At 40.9% G+C, this 22,448-nt stretch overlaps 1 protein-coding gene and 1 long non-coding RNA gene across 3 annotated transcripts; one reads left to right on the top strand and one right to left on the bottom strand.

The window, feature by feature from the left end:
- Positions 1–1,226: 1,226 nt before the first annotated feature.
- On the bottom strand, positions 1,227–22,035 carry LOC308335738 (uncharacterized protein). Its single transcript, XM_080792909.1, has 4 exons — positions 21,848–22,035; positions 6,879–7,035; positions 4,103–4,147; positions 1,227–3,701 (listed from the first exon to the last, which is right to left on the bottom strand). The coding sequence occupies exons 1-4, from the start codon at positions 21,976–21,978 to the stop codon at positions 3,426–3,428; spliced, it is 609 nt and encodes a 202-aa protein (XP_080649035.1). The 5' UTR covers positions 21,979–22,035; the 3' UTR covers positions 1,227–3,425.
- LOC308335739 lies at positions 12,007–16,608 on the top strand. Of its 2 annotated transcripts, none has more exons than XR_013966090.1 (4): positions 12,007–12,140; positions 13,545–13,647; positions 14,444–14,491; positions 15,802–16,608. It is a non-coding gene; the product is annotated as an uncharacterized lncRNA (long non-coding RNA). The 2 variants fall into 2 exon arrangements; XR_013966091.1 differs by having other exon boundaries at positions 12,016–12,140; positions 13,542–13,647.
- Positions 22,036–22,448: the final 413 nt, after the last annotated feature.

Consider the following 22,448-nt stretch of genomic DNA (forward strand, 5'->3'; position numbering starts at 1 on the left):
GTGCGAACTATAAGTACCTTACATACCTCTGATAAAATCTCCTGTGTCGCGGAAGCCGTTAAGTATTTTTAATCCATGTTTGATTAAAAATGTCGCTTTGATTTCTTCTTGTTTATTTACCGCCTCCCGATGTGCGGTTGGCTTTGCGGGCTATGTCCCTGCCTTTGATCTGCTCCGTCATAGCTGTAGCACCACTAGCTAGCCAGATAGGCGGTACAATGAGGTGTCAATAAACAAGGTAGGAAGAAGCGACATTTTTAATCAATCATGGATTAAAAATACTTAACGGCTTCCGCGACACAGGAGATGTGTCGGTATGGTATGTAAGGTACTTATAGTTCGCACATTCGTAAGTCAATACATGAATAACCATGGTCAAAGCGCGCAGAAGTCCGTCTCATGGCGTGTTACATTGTATTTGTTTGTGCGTAACTGGCGACAGCCCCACTTGAAGCAGGACCCAATGCAGTAAAGTCATAAAAGTGTCAGACACTTTACTACATTCGGGTTCTGCTTGCGGGGCTAGTCTCAAGGCTACCTTAATCTTAGCTAACCTTAATCTCAGTAAAACGGTGCCAAACCCTAACCCTATTCAAATGTACCACAGTAAAACTATATGCCCATAACATAATCGTAACCTCACTCTTCTGTAAAACAAATGCAATACAACTATACAAGAACCGCCTCAGCGTGCAGGTCGGCAGGGGTGATCGTGTTTTGGTTACCACGTGTGAGATCAGAGTAAACAAAGTATGAACCCGAACAAACAAACTATAGAGTGCAACGAGAACGTCATATTCTGCACCCAAAGAATCTGTCGGATATTCTAATTAAAGTGTATTAGCGTTAATAGATTAAAGTAACATACCTTTTCCTATATTCAGTCCGTCAATTTGGTAATGCCCGGTGTATCCCCTGTTTTCGGCCATGATCCTGCTGCCTTCTCTCTCTGGGCTGGCGAAGGTGGACCTACGAGGAGAACTCCTTCTAGCTATAGGTTCCAGGCACATACACCAGAGCTACCCACCTGGCAAGAATATGTCAATTAACTTGTTAGAATTAATTATGAAATGTCTGTGTTTATCTGAGTGAACGTGATTATGTTATTGAATTATTAATTTGTAACTAAAACAAAACAGATTCTGATCGGAGATTTTTAAGCACAAGATGAGAAATTAAAAAGCACTGGAGAAAAAGTCTGGTCTGATGGCAAATTTATTCCAGAATTAAGATGTATAGTAGTCCTATACAAATGATGAAGAGTCCACAACATCTCTCAAGGAGTGGTTGGGACAACATGAAAAAAATGCACATTCATTGAGTTGAAGGCACAAAATCAGCAAAGAGGGTGGGTCCTAACATGACAAGTTCTGAGATACTGGCAACACCTGGGCAATAAACCATCGAAGTGGGAGGCATACTTGTCTTTAATTGGTCCGACTCATTGTTGACTGGCTCATTGATAGATGTAGCAAAAGTCACGACCCTGGAGAAGGCAGGGGAGTGTGTGCCACGTGAGGATTATTACATCTGGGAAGAATAGGAAGTACATGCATTCCACTGGTCTGGGACACGTTTTGAGCTTGTAGATCAGCTACCTTGACTATGCATTGTGGCCCTCTGGAGTGAGTTTGAAATATAGTGGCCCTCTTCATCAAAGTTTCCCACCCCTGCCCTATCCAATGTTTTGTTTTGTAGCCTACTGCTGATGTTGGCAAATGGCAATAATAGCACAGTAAAGATGATAATAATCTAATATTGTGTGTAGTTCTTTATAGATCTAGCCTCTTAATTTCAAAGTGCACCAGATTGAAGCATTTTCATCGCAAAAACAAAATCTGGAGCCCTCAGCCCAGGGACCCCCTGGCGAGGCAGCGCTATCATTCTAATCTTGCACATACAACTGATACTGCCTGCTTGATTTAACAACGCAATGGTTTTTTTTTCTGCCCCCTCAAAAATCTCAATTGACCCCTCAGTCATAGTCATTTCATCCTGGCTCCGGGCCTGCGTTGCACACACTGTGCCTCCCCAAAAGGTTCCTGACAGTGCCATCTTGACGAGGGGCTCCCTGGAGACCCATTTGCAGTTGGCATTGGGTCCGACACCATATATGGAGTTTAAGAACATTGAGAGCAACATGTTAAAATGAAAAATACAGGGGATTGTATATGAACATGTAGAGGATATTATATTCTCCAATCAATCCACCCCTTGTTTATTTAAACACCTTAAACTAAACAATCAACAAAGAAAAATGTGAATATACAATAACAGAGATTGCTGGTGGTGCCTGCTGCTTGGGCAATGGGCGGTGTTGTGTGACCTGAACAGAGAGCATGAGTGAGTCATTTTAAAGGGACTTGATGCAAGTAACTGGAGGAGTACTAGCTGGGTGAGGGAGGGGATGCACCAGTGCTTGAACAGACACAGACACAGACACAGACACACACACACACACACACACGTTGCATAGGGTTGCCTTAATCCACAAGCTTTGGAGTAGGCTCGATAGTGTTGAAGTCCCTGCAGAAGTGGAAGAAAATGACTTTAAGCCAGTCTGATGATGCCATCATCTACCTCTGTAGATGCTTGACAGAAAGTCCACACACCTGGAGAAGTCACATAACAGATATTTTTGTTTGTCACATTCCTAAGCCAATAATTCGATGACCGGCGGTCTTATATGGGAGACATTAGCATCTTTCCACCGGACATCAAATGACTGGTAAATGGTGCATTTATATAGCGCCTTTATCCAAGGTGCTTTAGATAGATTGTGCATTACATTCACTCATTCACCCACACATTCATACATCGATGGCGGAAACCATGCAAGACTCCAACCAGCACATCAGGAGCAATTAGGTGTTCAATGTCTTGCTCAAGGACACTTCAGCACTAACTCTGAGGGAGCCCAGGTTCGAACTGGCAACATTGCGGTTTCCATCCAGCCACTCTACCCTGGGGTAGAGCACTGGGGTAGGAATGTGACAAAAACAAAGGCCTCATTGGGTGTTTAATTGACAGAAAACAAGTTATTTTGGGGTGAATTACTCCTTTAATGAAAAGACAAAGAAATTGTTTAGCAAAGATTGACCTCCTGGTGGCGCTATAACAGGCCCTTCCAGGGAGTGTGTGTGCAGTTTGTCTGCGATTAAGCCAACGGTGCCAGAGATTAGCTGTTCAGACAGACGCATGGACAGGGTGAGACTGGAGACAATATAACAGGCATTAATACTGTATATTTTGACATGTGCACAATATGCTGAACTGCAAGACATACCATAAACAGAAAGGTAACACTTATTTAACAGATCGAGGTTGGTTTGACGACAATAAACAGTTAAATATCAGATCTACAAGCTAAATAGGGTTTAAGTGTTAAAAGACAGTTTTAAGAATAGGGACTGGCCTGTGATTTGTCACAACTCGTTTTTTGTAGGCTTCTGCCGCTTTTCTAAGTAAGCCACAAACTCTTTGGCTTTATCCAATTTCATAGCCATTTTCTCATCCTCATCAATCATCGAGAGCAAGTTCTGTCTGACTTCGATGTTCACGTTGTCCATGAGTTGAAATATGGGCTGCAGCTTCCTCATCTCGGGGGCGCCTCTCGCAATGATGTCCTGCAACGCGTCAGCATGCCGATCCCACTCAGCGTACATCTCCACAGAGGTTTGACCCATTAATTTCTTGCTCTCCTGACAGGGGAAAGTTCATATTTGTAGTCGGTTTTAGCGGGTATGGCATTGTATAACAACTATAACGTACAACTATAATGTTATGTAGTAATATTCTGTTTGAGGGTGGTTTGTGTAAGTAACACAAGTAATATAACACTGACACAGGAAGTAATGCTGTTTGTACTGAAACTATTTTAATTTAAACTTAGTTTAAATTAAAGTAATACGTTAACATATCTTACATTTTGAAAGTAACCCCACCCAACAACACTGTCAGTTATTATGGATGGGTTAAATTGTACTACCTCTAATATGAAATATAATTGTTGTGCAGACAACCCTTTCCATAAATACAGTGATTGCTTAGTGACTTTAAGTAATTTTAATGTAGCTGACAATTAAGAAGTAGAGATTCTCACCTTTGAATCGTCTGCATCCTGTATCATACGACGCGCCTCCTTCAACTGCAATTACCGGTAAGAGTAAAGAATAAAATGTTATTCATGTCACATCCCCATTCAATTTGGGAACTCATTTGGAGAAAAGAAAATCACACTCGTGTGAAGTGAGGGCTCTCTTATTGTCGTATATCATCATACATCACAATCCATGCTCAGCCAATCAAATCATTTCAAATGTGGTACACACACAGACACACAAAGCTGGGCATAGGAGGGGGCAGAGGGGCTCCTCGAAAATAGTGCTTTTATGAACTCTCTGGGTGAAATAAAAACCGGTTGCTTGTATAAGCCTGGTGAAATAGTTTGACATACGATGTTGTCCACATTAAGATGATGCTTGGTATTAGCCACAAGCAACAGATCCTATTTTTGAGGGGCGCTAGCCACTCCTATATCCAGCTTTTGGTGTGTGTTAACAAACCTTGTCCTATACAAACATTAATTTCCCATTGACAATGAATGGACAATTTTACGTCATAAATAGACATAGTAACCTTAACGCATGTTCGCCAACCTTAACATATATTCGCCAACCTTAATCCGATCGTTGTTTCTGCATGTCGGTCCTATGGTGTGTCGGAAAAGCGTGCGCACCCCGTCTATTTTACGATTAGTTTATGATGATGTACGATGATAAGAGCGCCCCTCAATTCACAGTCACAAAGGTGTGATTTTTTATATCTGGAATCTAGAGTTGCAATACCAATAAAAACCCATGAATCCAAACAGAAAATCTGATTGTATTAAACTACCGGTATGTTAAACTCACGGTTATGATTTTGCATAACCATGCATAGATGTCAAGATCAATGTCAGCTAAATGTTAGCTCATGGTTATGTGACCAATAGCATGCATACTGTACTTTACTGTATTGCACCAATTCTTGAGATACCTTGAGATATGCTGATGTTGACCTTATTAAGGCCTGTTTACGCAAACACAGTATCCTGTATGTCTTACACCTTCTTAATCTTGACGGAATCTATTAGTATCAGGTTTATTAGGTGTTGTTTATGAGAGCGCAGGCAACGTGCATAGAAAATATCTTTTCAGGTTGCTCCGTTCCGTTCCAATGAAGGGGGGCCCGCGCGTCCTGCCTGCCATAGAGGGGACAGGAACTCCCACCTTTTGGCCTTCATCTCACCCTCCAACTCACTGAGGCCTAACGAACTTCAAACCACAGTTTGACAGTTTGACAGTCACACCTGGCCTGAGTCAAACTAGACTAGGCCAGGTGTGACTGCTTAAATCAGTCATCCTCCCTCTCACACACAGAAATTGTACTTTGTCAATCTTATGTATTCTCAGAAATACCCATGTGACATACGATCACTGGGCGGGAGGGTTGAACCTCTCGAGATGCTGTTTTGTATATAATGCACGGAAAATGTAATAAACATTATTGTCACTGTTTGAACCTCACTTCACCGTGTAGCTGTCAAATTGTGTCCTTGGCGCGTCACTTTCTCTTATTCTTACTATCTGCTGCAAGGACAAGGATTATTTTGCTCCATTTGAGGGTCTGCTTGCACTCACACCATAGCCAGGGGATGACATCTGACCAGGCTGAGACTGACAGTAGAATAATCGCTATACTTACTTACTTACTTACGCCTATAGCCCAACTTTGGGCATAGGCCACGAACAAGAGCTCTACTCACCAATATTGCAGCTGTACGGGAAGCTTGAATTATCGTCTTTACCATCTGCAAAGTTTTTGATTTGGAGTTTGGATTTTGGAAGCTTGTTGAAAATCACTAAATGGTCCTGCCTACCAACTCAAGTGTAATGCTTTATAGGTGTCGTCCACAGTTAACAGTTTTGTATTGAGTTGTGCTTGAAATGTACTGTAATTCTCCAATCTGTTAATAAATACTTCAATCAAACCACGATATAGATTGCGATATAGAAAACGAGCGCTTACAAACTCCAACACTTAGAAAAGTAATCACTTGCATGGAATTCATTGATATAAAGTAGCTCATAGAGGTGGACTTTTTTTATGAAACAAAAAAGACGATAATTCAAGCTTTCCGTATGTACAGCTGCAATGTTGGCGAGTTAAACGTTGTTTTATACAATCAGATATGACTTTTTCATTTGGAAGTATTTCATTTCGGAAGTCAAGGGTTGTTATTGCAACTCTAGATTCCAGATATTAAAAATAGGATCTATAGAGTTTGTTGCGGCTAGCGTGGTATGTGGTGGTTTCAACTTTCAAGTATAGCCACATTGAGACTCACCTGAATCCTGTCATGTCTATGAATTGATTGCATAGGGCCTAAATGTAAACAAGACCGCAAGGTGCTGACCTCGTACAGTCAAGTGTTTGACTGTACGCAACTGGCGGCCCGGGGGCCACATGCGGCCCCCACCTTCACTTAATGTGGCCCAGAATACTGATATATTATTGATTTCAGCTGTTGCAAACATGACCCGCTTTTGTATGTCCAATGTGTTTGGATTTAGTTCATAAAGTTATAACTAAATTAATTTGAAATGAAATAAAAAGTTACATTTTCAGGATTCCAAAAAAACAAATTGCCACATTTTTTTCAGGATCAATCAAATCAAATCAATTATAGCAAAAATAGCTGATCTACAAGCTCAAACAGTAAGATGCAACGTGGCCCTCTGGAGTGGAGTGTGGAAATATAGTGGCCCTCTCCTCTCCATCACCAAAGTTTCCCACCCCTGAAGTCACATAAATACAGCAATACCTTAATTACTTACCTGAGCGGCGGTGATCGTAACCTCATCTCCAAACTCAAAGTTACTTTCCATGCAGTTGTCCAGACTAATTAGACACAGCAGACACATCAATCCCAAGACTCTGGCAGCTCCAGTCAGACTCCTGGTCACTCCACTGCCTCCAAACATCTTTGTTCTGCTTAAAGATCACAAACAACCAGCATAGAGGACATAGATTAAACACACACACACACACACTTTTTCATCAACAGCTCATCGATGTCATTCATTTCCCGACCATCCAAACAAAATGGAGGAGTGGCGAGACTGGCTGGATAGCTGCTGGCCAGAAGGTCAAGGCTGTGCTGGACTTCTGTCAACTATGCTGTTGCTTAATGTATTTACTATTTTATGGCTTCAACTTTCTCAATAAAAACTTCTAAACTTCACCCTGAGTGGAATATTATTTTCCATAAAAGTTCTAGAGCCCAGAGGCTCTTTGAATACTTTTAAAGGTTGTTAGTAACGGATCACTGCAATAAACAGATGGCGAATACAGGACTTTTAGAGCAGTGGTTCTCAAAGTTTTCCCACATGTAGTCGTCGGAGTAATGGAAGGTCAGAGTTATGGGCAGTCCCCTTCGTGCCAGGGACCCCAGAAGATTAGACTTGTGTTTAAACATTCTCTCTCACCGTGGCTCTGCTCTGGAACATTAAAATGGGGTTCAGGTCATTTTCTAGGTTTGCCAGACCCAGGAAACACATCTGTAGACCAACCACTGATTGGTGCCAATTTGGCCAAACCAACTCCTTTAAACTGTTGCAGCAACAAAATGAGTTTGAAACCCCTGCCAATGAGGTCATCTGTGTGGATTGGGCTACAGGTCACATTACAAGAGGAAATATCAGATTCCACTAAAAGGCTGAAACTAACTTGATAGTTGATATACCTGACATATTACATTCAATCATTCCTGATTTTTATAGAAGTGTATAATTGTAAGTCTCTAAATGTTCTGATGAATTGAAAATGGTGGGCCTTATTGTAAACAAATGTAATGCTTCAAGTGTCCACAGTTTTTGTATTGAGTTGTACTTTTGTTTGAATTAAATGTACTCATTGACTCATTCTGAATACTGTTTATGTTTATAAATCAATACATTGAAACTGGGACTCAACTGATGCAAATTACAGCAATGTTGGCTGTTGCTATTCAATGGAGCCATTTACACGTATATTAATTGCATTTCTGTTATATTAAATATGCTAAAGTGTCTTACATTTATTTAAATTGTTTCGTACACATGCAGCGCGTTGTGATCGAGCTTGCAGATCGTCGGTGCCCCACTCACCGTGAATCCAAGCAGAGGTCCTCACAAGTAAACCAGACCACATTAATTCAGCACTTCATCAATATACACACCGTTATAGTCTATAACGGTGTGTTTGTATTCACTAAAACCAAGCATATGCCTCATCACAGGTAAACAAACAATCAACCCAAAAATGTTTGTGAATAGAATAATACACGGGGTTTTAGTTCACATGAGCTCCAACAGAGCTCATGAAGTTTTTCGTAGCCTGTGCAGAATGGGTACATTTCAAAGCACAAGTCAATACAAAAACTGTTACTTTGTGGACGATCCATGATAAAGCATTACACTTATTTACAACAGGGGGGAGGGTACACTATTTTCGACGTACTACAAATACACACTTACACACTGTCTTATCGGCGGCAAGAATAGTCAGTTCAGTTCCTTACTTACAGTCTCTGTAGCGATGTGAACCGTAATTCCCAAGACAAGAGACACTGTGATTGCTTTTCTTTTATCACATAGCATGCAACTTTTCTTGAAGCTTCAAACACAACATAACAACAATTAAACCATAGACTGTAAAAAGCAACAAACACTAGTCGTCCCTCCTTCTTCTTCGTTAGTCTCCGCCCGGCAGGCTGTGCAATGCTGCCCTCCACAGGTTTCGATTATAATAACTCAAATTGGTGTGAATTATTTATAGTGCCCAGTGCCCAGCCAGTGATGAGTGATTCCGACCTGAATTAATTTAGGGATCACTGGATACTTACATTACATTTAGTATTAGTTCTCCTAAGCCGCCTGTGTGAGTCGTTTGTGTTTACAAATCTTCACATAACATGGAAAATACCCAATACCTCGCTGTTTCAAAATAACAAAAATTCGGACTTATAATAATAAAATCACACCCGTGTGAAGTGAGGGGCGCTCTAATCATCATACTATGAAAACCTGCTAAACCCATCAGTCACACGGTCACACCATATGGTCACACCTCGTGACATCACACCTCCATATATGGTCACGCCTCATGACATCACTCCTCCATATGAAGATCACTACACTGACCTCATCTAACCCTGGATAACCATACATGGAGAAGACTCGATAATCACCTAGATCTGAATATATGGACCCGCCAGCAACTCTACAAACCTTTAGATCTCCATATATGGAGCTGACCTGTTCTGACATTCCATATGTTGTTCCTCTATAGGATATTATTATTATACCTGTACTTGATGCTTATATATTGTTGCCGTATGCATGAGTATACTGTGTGCATTGGTATTCGGGACGTGTGACTTGTGTCTGGTGAAACACCACGCGCAGGGCCATATAGTTGTCAATGGGACACTGTCTGTGACATCCTATGCACATTGTTATAACTCAACTAACAATAGAGTGATGCCAGTATGTAGGACTAATTGTACACACACACACAGTCACACACACACACACACACACACACACACACACACACACACACACACACACACACACACACACACACACACACATGCACACACATGCACACACACACGCATACAATGCACGCACACACACACACACACACACACACACACACACACACACACACACACACACACACACACACACACACACACACACACCCGTTATATTCAGAGCTATATAAGGACAATGCAAACAACGGTCTGGAGTCATACTCGAATTGTCATCTCATGGAAGTAAGCTGTCCAACTCTGTTTACTTTTATTGAACTCAAATGTGACTCCTTAGAAACTAATAAAGATTCTTGCTGAGTAAATATACAACGCATCCTGAGGTATTCTTCTTTTCAAACGATTCTACACCTCCCCACCCGTCCCTCTTCGATGTATCCCTTTTGACCGATACCTGTCCATTCAAGACAGGTCCGCCACAAAATTATTAGTGCAGCCGTGCCTGGCAGTCAGTGACAACTAGAGTTCTCAACAGGCCATAAAATTAAGGCCCGGCCCTACCTGGGCCCTCATCAAACCCTGTACACTCAAGACACTGCCCCCGCTGCCACCCTTAGATCTCCATATATGGAGCTGACATGTTCTGACATTCCATATGTTGATCTTACCTCATCAAACCCTGTAGCCTACACTCGACACGCTCCATATATGGCCAGTATAAGACGCTCGCCCATCAGTCTGCCGTCACCCAGGCGGATGTGTACACACATGGCTTCTACAGGTAGATACAGACAGTGGAAAAACATGAGGCTATTTGTGAGAACCTTGCAAGAAGCTCGCATTAGGTGTACACATAACATAAGGTTACAAGTTCATCAAGATGTTGATGAGATATCCTTTGCTTATAATCCCTTTCAATTATATTTTTGTCAAATTATATCCTGTAATCTTGAAAGTGGCAACCAGTTGTTTGTGGCATAGTGTGATCATATAGTTTATCTGACTATTCTGAGTATATTATGGTATTATGTGTCCATGCTTAAACATTATAACCACATTGTCATGTGTAGGCTGTTTTGCAAAATTTCCACTGAATCATCATTTCTGTGCGTCCCCTTCTGGGAGACGTCTGCTTTTTCTTGGAAAATCAAATCAACACAGCCTTTAGAATTATGGGAACTAACGGGTTAACAGTCATCGATTGAACACTTGAGTTGCTATATGTATGTTCGTTTCTCAATACTTCCTGAGAGGTGCCCTGTGAGAGGATAACTATTATACATTGTCACAGTATCTACAACATGTCTGGGTATCATGTTAGCATCGATTGAACGAACTGACACACAATAACATAATATACTCATAATAATCAGCAAAACTATATTACCACACATCACACTATGTCATACCTAATTGGCACTTTTTAAGATGAATGGATATGATTTGACAACAATATAATTGTAGAGTATATAAGCAAAAGATATCTCAACAGAAGGATATTCCAACACATAGTGTGATCATAGTTTCTCTGAGTATATTATGGTATTATGTGTCCATGCTTAAACATTATAACCACATTGTCGTGTGTAGGCTGTTTTCCCATTTAAAAAAACCCCACATGGAGCATTCCATTCAATCGTGCAGGTGCAGTGCTAACAATATGCCACTCACTCTCAGTCATGTTATAAACATTGTGCTCAGTGTGCCACACCATAAAGCGCTATAAAAATGCAATCTATTAGTATTATAAGTTTCGCTGGGACAATGGTGTTGAACTGCACACCTCAATGTGCATACCACAGTCGGGGTGCTTATCGCACCATCTGCAACTGCATACTGTATGTGATATAATTTCCATTTCCACCGAAGTGAAGTTTCTCGCTGAGCAGGAAGAGACACAGGAAGGATGGCAACAGGGGCCTCTCGTCTACTCGTCTAACCAAACTCTCCACCTGCACATCAATATGAACATTGTGACCTCTTAATGTATCTTGTGTAATCACGCAACCTATTGACTCATGCCACGTTAGGACCTGTAAAGTAAAAATGATGATTCCTAATTAAGTTAAACGACGATGTTCTGCTCTGTGTGACATGATTCTGACCTGTACGTGGGACATACATACACATTTTCCTATACTCCCATCCATAATGTGAGAATGTATATGTTACCATGTTACCAGTAACTGGCAAATGTAAGATGTCAGGAGAGGCCCCTTAGCTGTATCCTACAGGACACAATGTACGTATTAGATCTTTAACTGTTGTGTAAATGAAATGATCAATGAACAGATGATCAAAAGACAAAAGGGATCTAGAATATCAGAAGAGATTAAATGTGTTTATTTTCTATGACATCTAGTGGTGAAATGTTATATTGCATTCAGTATTTTTCTTTTTTGTGTACTTTATGGTCCGCCTGTCTTGCCGTACCCAGCTCAACTGTGTTTATATATAAGCACATGACAAAACACAAATAGTATGAGAGCACAAAGACAGTTCAAGCTTCAGTCTCCAAGCGTACTACTTTTTATTTTGAGGATTTTGAAGGTCTAAACCTGTAAGTTTATTTTGAATGTAATATGCAAATGTTCTTTGATATATTATTTTATTTGTGCATTTTCAGTGTTAGCTTGGATGCTAAGCCTCATAATATGCTACTATATGTTCTCATTTTGTCTTAAATGTAGCTATGTGCATAATGTGCTAGTGCAATTAAATTAAAAGTGCGTGTGTGCGTTTGTGCGCACGCGCTTTGAAAAGCCTTGCGTAGCAGTAGCTGGACCGTTTCGATTGATTGAAGTATTTATTAACAGCAGAATTACAGTACATTTCAAGCACAACTCAATACAAAACTGTTAACTGTGGACAACACCTAGCTCTGATCCATAGCCTTCTACTGCTTCTACGATTCTGCCCAACGCATTAGAGGCTGAGCTATGGAACAGAGCTAGACAACACCATAAAGCATTACACTTTTAAATCCATCATAATATTTAGAGACGTACAGATATACGGTATTCACCAAAAACAGGAAATCATCATGGAGGAGGTAAAAAAGGAAAACAAACGCCTATACATACAGTGAGGGGGGAAAAGGGGTGGGTGGGGAATTCCGATTTTATGGGGGCCAGTTTCGAATTGCACCCGTCCGTATAAGGTGCCCTTTGAGGGCGGTTTTGAAGGAGTCGAGGGATTCGCAATTTCGCATGTCTTAATGACTTGGTAGGGCGTTCCACATTTTGTTTCATAAGCCAGTTGAGTCCAACTTTTCACCATACCCAACACGTTTTTTTTGTCCTGAGCAAGGACAACATAATGTTGCTTATCTGTATTAGCCATCAACAGTGCCACACATTCGGGAGAACAGGAGTCTCTGTGGTCTTTTTATGTAGTTTGGCAAACAATGACAGGAAAACCAGTGTCCCGGATGCCAGCATGCAATGTGTTATTATGAAGTATGGCTACGTATGATTTATTGCTCAAGGTTAAATACCCATGACTCTAATACAAGTACCAATATTAAAAAGGTAAAATAGAACAAATATGGTCCATAATTGCGACTGAAGGTTAACTATGGAATCTTGCGTTTTTGACACCTAACCCACAATCCCCGTCACTCTGTCACGACTCGCGACACTCACAATTCCCCATCACTCAACTCAACCCAGGCAAGCCCCCGGGTCATCGTGACATCACACGACATCAGCCCCCTGGTCACCCCAGGCAAGCCCCCAGGTGCCCAGGTCACCGTGATGATTCCATAGTTAACTGCGACCTTTGCAGCAACCACAGTGGTTATCATTCCCAAATATGGGCTTAATATGGATCACAGTCAGGGATCTCCATATATGTGCATAACTGTGTGTGTGTGTGTGTGTGTGTGTGTGTGTGTGTGTGTGTGTGTGTGTGTGATCACTTATTCTTTTCTAATCACTCAATGTCCTGTATTCCCTCTAAGCAGCTGCAGAACAACAATGTCTGGTGACAGAGCTGCAAGAGTCCTGGGCTTGTTGTTCAGTCTGCTGGGTCTGCTGTCTCTGACCAATGGTGCATGGCGGTGCACGGTAAATACAAGGAATACCGGAGAATTTCGCCACGGCGAACATTCTTCATCGTTATGCTAACATGCTGTCCTCATCAGTGTAGTGTGTCAAACTCACAGATGTTATAGTTAGTTTCCAAAGTGATCAAATTATTTTGTGCAATTAAATGGTCAGCTAGAAGATTATGATAAAAAAGATGAGTATGTGAATACCAATGATAAGTAGGCCTACCATTTCAGGAATTGTTTACTAATTAATTACATTGTTTCGGTACTTTGGTGTTTAAACCTTTGGCATTCCTACTTTCTCTAGTGTTAACTCTAAACAACTATCCTCTCTCTCTCAATTCAATGCAATTTAAATGAAGGTGAAGTAAAAACTAAAATGAACGAAATCGCGGCGAGTTGGTAAACTGGCGAGTTCTCCGGATACCAATAGTACCACCACCTGGCCACGTATAGTCTCGCATGGCCAGATTGTTGCCTCTCGCAATTTTCCATCCCTTCCCTGAAGTTTTCAAATAATTGTAGTAGTGGAGTAAAGTACAATATTTGACTCAAGAGATGTAGTGGAGTAGATGTATAAAGTATAGTAAAAAAATACCTCAAACTTGCAGACCTGCTACAAGCTCACTGCATCTTGAAGTATTTTTTTGTTCTTCAGCGTCTAGGGGTTTGATGTGAGATGATTTTAGTTGTTTAGCTCCGGTCATTCTGTTGGAAGGAAAGGAATCGTTGTCATTTTCATAATGCATATCACTTGATTCACACTAACCTCAACTTCTACACTTGTGTTTATTGTTTACTGTTAATTGCAGGACACAGTGGAGGTGTGTCAGACCATAGAAAATGCAGAAGCTGCAAGGGTGAGAAAATCTTTATTTTTCTGTTTCAACTACAGTAGAACCCCTTTTGGTGTTTTACAGTATGTACAGTATTAAAAAAATGTCTGTAGTTTTTCAGAAAACTTTTTAGAAAGCGTGTTTAGAATCAGCCTCAGGCCTAAATGGGTTAAATCAGTTAAGAGTCGATTCAACAGCTATTTAGACGTTATTTAAACTTTAGACTGATGCTACTGTAGTGCCTAAAGTCCTATACTTAATGGCACTACTGGTTGCCGACGGCCAGGTGGAAGTTATTACGTGTGCCAGTACAGACTGATCTCCAAAACATGTCCGTTGAGTTTAACTTTGCTTTATTTTCTGCAGTCATTTTCCTATACAACATACAGATAAAATAATAAGAGAGAAACGGTAACAAACAGGAGACCAGCCCTCCTGAACACAGTGGAAAACTGTTAGGAAGACTTTCTATGGGTGCCTAGTGGTATCAGTTCCTCCACCTCTGGGCCCCAAGGTCACGGACACTGCTCGCCGCCGAGAGTCGGCAGTTACTCATATTTGATGTCCAGGCTCTCTCTCTGAAACCAGCCCCCTCCCTTTTTTATCTGTACTGATAAAAAACTCTGTGTGTTTCTTTGTTCATCATGTTACTTGCAACCGGACTGAGAGCCGCATGAAGCTTTCATCAAGTGTGTGCACATATCTGTGACTTAAACCCACAAAGACAGCTTTGCTTCAATTCCTTCTCGGTAATTTGTACACTATAACGGTTGAGGAATAAGTGTTGCAAAAGCTGTCTCAAATGATTCAAAGTGATAATTATTACACTTATAAATACGCGCTTGTTAATTGACAGATGTGCTCGTGGCAGAATCTTCAAGCAACATAACATGAGACAGCAGGACACAAGTATTATATTGTCCCAGTTCAGAGAGAGAGGTGAGGGGGAGAATGAGGAGAGAGGACGAAGAATGCAGGGAGGACCCAACGCTATCTGTGTGCGAAGACCTTGACAAGTTTCCCAGAGTCAGAGAAAACATTAATATAATTGCACAGAATAATGATTAACCTGGTTGAAGACATGCACAGAACCAACACAAAGTAGACAGGCCCTCGAATAGCCATTCTGGGGTCAACATGACTTGATATCAAGGGGCCCTGTGGGTGCTATAGGGAACAAACACAGTAGTAAGATGGTTACGTTATATTACTTGAGCATTACTTACACCGAAACACCCTCTAATAGAACATTCTTGCATACTGTAATGTGTTACTTTACGGTATGCAATGCATCACCTGATGACTGACTACAACTATGTACCTTCCTTCACCAGGAGGTCATTCAGTCAGTCCGTACAACCTCTCAGGAGTTGATTGCTGAATTTGCACGCCATACTGAAACGATGCAGGACATCATTGGGAGAGGCCCCACGCAGATGCTGCTGAAGTTACTGCCGATGTATAAAATAATGGACACCTTGATTGCCAAAGCCAACCAGGACTTACTTGGGTTGAAGGAAGAGCATGAGCTAATGGAGGTGAGCTTGGCTCGAGCTAAAAACCAGTTCGGTCATGTCATCAACGAAACCTATACAATGGCTGATAAGGCCCAGATTTCTCTTTAAGGAAAACAATGGAACAGGAGCGCACACCAATAGTATAAGAAGGTGCTGACCACCAAAGGAAATAACTGTTTTCAAAGAAAAGTGGTCGCACAGGCACAGCTCATAGTCACGATGCAATAACCTTTTTTATTATTTAAGACCAACGTTTCTGTATCTGTTACTCTTCTTCAGTGTATATGAATTTCAACTTTCTCTTAACCACTTGAAGTGCAGCTGCCTACTCTGGGGGGACCATTTGCCAAAAATTGTTACTGTACAAGGGCCAAGCATAATGTGAGCTTATAATAAATATCACTTCTGTGTCTGCATCCTGTTGACCTGACTGTTTGAGATTGCCTTCCATTGGTACTTCTACTACTTAGCAATGTTCTCAGCAAACCCATTCCCTCAGTACTAACTAGACTAGAGTGCCTCCATCCTGTTCTGTTACACACTGCCATAGCATTCTCTTTTTGCTCCCGTTCTTGAACAAAGCCTTTTTTAATAAACTTTGAATAAATAAACTCTTTACCTCAAGACCGTCTCAGTATTTTTCTTCTCAGACGGTAGAAGTTGTGTTAACGTATAATTTCTACCACAGTTGTTAAATGTTGTCACAAAGTCTTTACTGTAGAAGAATGTTTTGTTCATCCTTGACGTGTTCAGTAAAAGTGTTATTCACCACATACTGTACACATGTACAGTACGTGTGTACATTACAGTAATAAAAGTATACAATACATCGTTCACAAACCAAATGCTTGTACTGTAACATGGACACAGAAACGACAACATGATTATGTTGTGTGTCTGTGTGCGTGTGCACGATATTTGGGCTGTCAATTTGGTAAAGACTTTGAAAAAGAACATGAAAAAATAACATGCACACTTACTAGAAGGCACTGGGCTGCCATGAGCATAATTTAATTTTGGCAAAAGTGAAACTAAATATGATTTCTGATTAAGTGAATGTGACATGTGCATTTACAAATGTACTGTGTATGCACACACACACACACTGCTGCTGCTTAAATGCTGTTCCTGTACTAATAATTTTTAGAAAAGCATGCCATGCAGAATTTGAATACACAATACTATACTGCACTGTGACTATTATAGTATGTTATATTCATCAGTTATTGGGTTCTGCAGCGGAAGGTGTGATACTGGAACCTATGTGTTGCTTGGGTAGTTATTGTACTATTGCCAGGCCAAAGGCATCATACAATAAACATCATTTCTCCTTGGATTCCTCACGCCCATTTTCACAGGACAAGGTTTCTGCCATGTTTGTTGTGAAAACGTATATTGTTTTCAAATGTAATTGAATAACTTAAGTGAAAGTAGCTGACTACAAGCTCACACAAATTGTGTCACATGGCTACGTGTTGTGGAGTATGTCTGTATACTGTATGTCCCCTTTATGCCCATATACATATAGTATGGTGATCCCTGATGTCATCAACATGATCACAGTACGTCATAGACTCAAGTACTATGACAATGGTGTATTGGGAAAAATAAAATAAAATGGTGTATGAATATTGTTATGGGGGCTGATGGACTATTCTTTAATTGGTCAATAACATAATAATGTGGGCATATTATGCCCAAATAGGGAAAGCTCCTATAGTGCCCCATGCGCGCACACACACACACACACACACACACACACACACACCGGTGCACTCCCACTGCACCACAATGATAACATATCTGGACACAGCTGTATGCCATAGATCTTCATACTGAGTCTAGTTAGATCTGGGATAGGAGTGTATATACGACTGACAGGTTTATGATGCCTAAGCCAAATAAAGCTGACCAGAACACTGGTCACTGGTCAGTGCCCACTCACTTCCTCGGCCAGAAAACAGTCGAGGTGATAAGGTGGCTAATCTCCCTCCTTCATAAATCAAGATACTACCCAAACCCCCTTTTCCAGGAACCCACTAACTAATTTTTTTTTCCCATGTGACTGAACATTCATGGGGAATTCACGCATTCACTCAAACTCGGTCACCAAAAGGACATGTAAATGTATTGAAATAACTAACGCTTTGAAGCTCGGAACCACGCTGTGATAACAACAGTGCCTGACACATAGGGCTCCTGTGACCTGGGATCGTTTCCTGCTCACCTGTCACCTTTACCTCTGCATCCTGTTCCTAACCAACCCCCCCCCCCCCCTCTCTCTCTCATGTCTCTTTCTGCCCCACCTTCTGGGTTATGAGTATGACTGATATAAACTGTACCTTTGAATTCTGACATGGGTGCCTGGCTTGCCCTGAGATTCGACTGCTGCAGCATCCGTGCCGTGCACGTTAAATAAACATCATCGTCAAGACAGTGCCTTGCTCGCCTCGTAATTCTCACGCGTTTAGTGTGTAAAACTGCCACATCAGGAAACTTTGGGAACTTCCCATATCACCAGTGTGCCTTTCTTTTCATCCTGTCTCAAACAGATTCAAATATTTTTATGTTGGTTCTGTAATCTGTATTAAAGGTTATGCATGCCAAATGAAGACAATTGTTTTTACCGCCTTATGTTTTGATATGCTCAACTAGTGATGCTAATGAATGTGTTCCAGTGTTAATAGTTATTTATAGTAGTTATTATATAAGTTTGATATTTAGCAGTAGGTCATTAGACTTTCATTGAATTAATTGTAGGCTCAAATTTGGAGATGATTCAATCAAGTTCCTGACAATTCTACATTAATGTGTAGAAAGGGTAGAAACCACATAACAGTAACATCTCTCTCCTGTTCCAAAGGGGGGTTGGGCATCACATCAGTTATGCTAATACCCTAAAGCTGGCACAGGGCCCTCTTTATCTACTTTAGGACTGGTAGTTCACTCTCTCTCTTAAGTCATTGTCTGTCGTTCTGTATCATTGAATGAATTGACCCACATCCTTTGGTTCATATACTGTAACTAATAGTATAGAAGGTTTAAGTGGTCAAATTGAAGTGATATTGATGAATTCCAAATATTATCAAAGTATTCTGCAGCTCTGTTACTTGTGTCATGGCACTATCATCTTGGTATTCACTTTGAGAAACATATACAGCACTGAGGCATTCTCTGTCTTCATTCTCATTAAATAATATTAGAATGTTATCATTCATTAGTTAATAGGTGTGAAATGTCTTGGTGAGAGAACAAACGCGCGCGCACACACACACACACACACACACACGCACACGCACACGCACACGCACACGCACACACACACACACACACACACACACACACACACACACACACACACACACGAAAGTCCTAGCTGGAGGGAGGAGCAACCTCGAAGATAAAAAGACCCCATGTCTCTAGATTGTGTGTCTTCATTCACATGCCTGGCCTGCTTCTCAGTTCTCACAGTCACACATCAGCATCACAACAACACAGGTAAGGACACAAACAACGTTACGCAGCATAGATACATAGATGTTCTCTCATTTCAATTTTTTTTTGGTTTTATTCTTACTAAGCCAGTCTATACTTAATAGTTGAAAGTGAAATAATGAATGGTACTTTACTCTTTTGTAATTGAACCATGGCTATTATTTTAGCAGGATAACCTTCCTTGAAAAGACAGGCTGTATAGTTGCCATTAGCTTGGAATTCCTACTGAACATTGTAAATGGGCAGGTACATTTTCAAGCTATCAACTGCGTGCCTCAGAGACACAGAGTGAACAACAGTGGACAAATTACAATTTATATTCTTTTCTAATCTCTCATCTCCTGTGTTCCCTCCAACAGCTGTAGAACAACAATGTCTGGAGACAGAGGAGTGACCCGGAGTATGACTGGAGCTACCAGAGTTCTGGGCTTGATGTGTCTGCTGTCTCTGGCCAACTGTAGGATGACGGACATACACACACCGGTACAGAACTATGTTGTTACACCCTGTTTAATATTGAGTACCAAGCACATTGGAAGCAAGTGTCTGTACATGGTACAAAATTGGAGATCTTGTTTTCCATGGTTGATGGTTGTGGGGGTTGACTGTGTTACAAATGTCAGCTGCCTCATGTTTGTTTTTATACTCATTGTGTTAGAATGCCACAAGCGGTTTTACATTTATTTTATATAAAAGTTGACATCACACTTTTGTTTACTCTTAATGTCAGGACCAGTACAAGGAGGCAATAAGGAACCTGGGACAAAAAGCACTCGCTGTAAAGGTGAGTGATTCAATCCCCATTCTTAACAACTTTCAACAGACTGTGAAGAACCACTCATGTGTGGAATGAGTCATAAAGCAGTCGTTTGATAAGGGCCGTAAGGAACATTTCTCATCATAACATCTGGTATGCAATATACTCCTAACTCATTCATAACAACTGACACCAGACGACAGATATGAATATGACAAAACAAAACATTATCAATGTAATGAATGCATGTTTGTCTACTTTCACTCACCAGGAGCGATTTGAGTCTACACGTAACATCCCTTTCGAGATCATGGCTAAAACGGAGGAATACTTAAACAGTGTGGAGGTTCTAATGGAGGGAGATTCAGAGATCTATCAGATGGTGATGCCCGTGATGCAAGATGTGAGGTCCATGATTCATTCAGTCAATGAGACCCTGAGCATGGCTGATGGCAATCAAGACAAAATGATGCAGGACATCGAAATGAACATAGTAAGAATGAAAAATGAGATGATTAAATTCTTAGAAGAGCTTCAGGAAAAACAGTGACATTACACATGCAGTTCTTCTCTGTTGTAGGTCAAGGTGTCTTTATGTTACATCTTGTGTTCAAGTACATATAAGAGTACGATTTTGTTGTTTCCTCACTCATTATGCATAAAGCATAAAAGAAAAGTAGGTTATAAAGCTTTATAGTGACGTGTGCCAGTGGCTATCAGCTTTTGCACAGCAACATTGTTAGTTAGGAGTTTGTTCTCCTCTTTTTCTGGTCTGAAGTGTTAGTGTCTCTTACTTTTCATAACCTTGTATTTTAATCAACTTTACCTCAATTGTCACATGTGTGTTGTTATTGTGTTGTCTGAAAGCCTTGATGAACTTCACATCCTTTCTGTCGTGTACTGTACATGTGTGAGATGATTCATTGCAAAACATGTGTTGACTATTGGTTGTGCAGTGATGTAGCTTATAAGGGAATATTTTAAGCTCAATAAAAATAAATACATAACTTTTAGGATGTGGTGAATGTCTATTATGTATCAGTATCACACTCACTGACACACATGGGTTATTTACAGCCATACATGTGTGTTATCTCCAACACCATTTATTTCCTTCAGGCAATAAACATCCTTGGTTGCAAGGATGCTAGAATCAGAATCAGTTATCTTTTCGGTGTGGTTCAGGTTAAATAATAACTTGGTCCACACTCCATTGGGGTATTTTTGGCACTGTGTATTTACACGTTTACATGTGAAATTTGTCCTCTGCATTTACCCATCCTAATTATTAGAGGCACAGCGGTGGGACACTATAGTTAGACTTAGGGGTGTTAGGGGTGCTCAGGGAGCGAACCGGGGACCTGCTTCCCAGACGGCCTCACCACTGCAGCCATGGTCACCCCCAAAACATGAATGGTGCTGAGAATATCGCTTAAAAAAATAGTACAAATTGGGTCTTTCAGAGAGCTATGGAGCTGTGACCCATACAAAGGTCAGTCCCTATAAGTAAAGCCTCTTTCATAATGCCCTTTTATGAAATACTCTACACGTGCGTGTACCGATATACAGGTGAAATAAACATCAAAGATGCTTCTACAAGATGCTACTTACAGGTGTTGCAAGTTCCTCCTCTTGCTGGTAATCCTTGGTGGCAGGATGGTCGGCGCATTGTGAGTACCAGCTGTCAGGGTCATCAGGTGGGAGCCATCCTGTTTTGAGTTGACCCTTTCATCCCAGAACATCTCTCGAAGGTGAGGCTCAGGCCCACGGTCAGGACGTCTCCCTGGACTCGGGACTATGCATGGCAGGGGCGTCCTAATCCCTGAGCCAAGTCCGAACCTGGCCGCATACCTTCTGATTCTGTTAGCTGTTAGGCCTACATTAAAATACTGTACAAATTGTTATAAAACTTTAGGCAGTGAACACAACACTGCTGTGGACATTACAGTCGTTTTGTATACTCAGCACCTAAATAAAAGGCTCTAAATGTCCGTGCTGCTCCAGTCTCCTCTCCTTTTGCAACTGTTGTGGACATGTTTAGGTCAATACAACATAACACGTTGCTGTCACCATTGTTATTTGAATGCTATTATACATTTTTAATTTCATTATGATTTAAGTGATTAACTGTCTGTATGTATTTGCTTACAGAGCCAGTTTATTTATGGAGATTGGACATTCCATGGTGAAAGTGGAAACTACGGTACACTAC

This window comes from Protomyctophum bolini (assembly GCF_963924005.1).
Source record: "Protomyctophum bolini genome assembly, chromosome: 20".
In the NCBI taxonomy this organism is placed as follows: Eukaryota; Metazoa; Chordata; class Actinopteri; order Myctophiformes; family Myctophidae; genus Protomyctophum; species Protomyctophum bolini.

What these genes read in the sequence shown, in the direction of transcription:
- LOC308335738 (XM_080792909.1), bottom strand. Translation starts at nt 21,978, where the DNA reads ATGTTCTGGGATGAAAGGGTCAACTCAAAACAGGATGGCTCCCACCTG. An exon ending in AGGAGGAACTTGCAACACCT is followed by an intron (nt 7,036 to 21,847) that starts GTAAGTAGCATC and finishes GTGATCTTTAAG; the next exon opens with CAGAACAAAGATGTTTGGAG. An exon ending in TTACGATCACCGCCGCTCAG is followed by an intron (nt 4,148 to 6,878) that starts GTAAGTAATTAA and finishes CGGTAATTGCAG; the next exon opens with TTGAAGGAGGCGCGTCGTAT.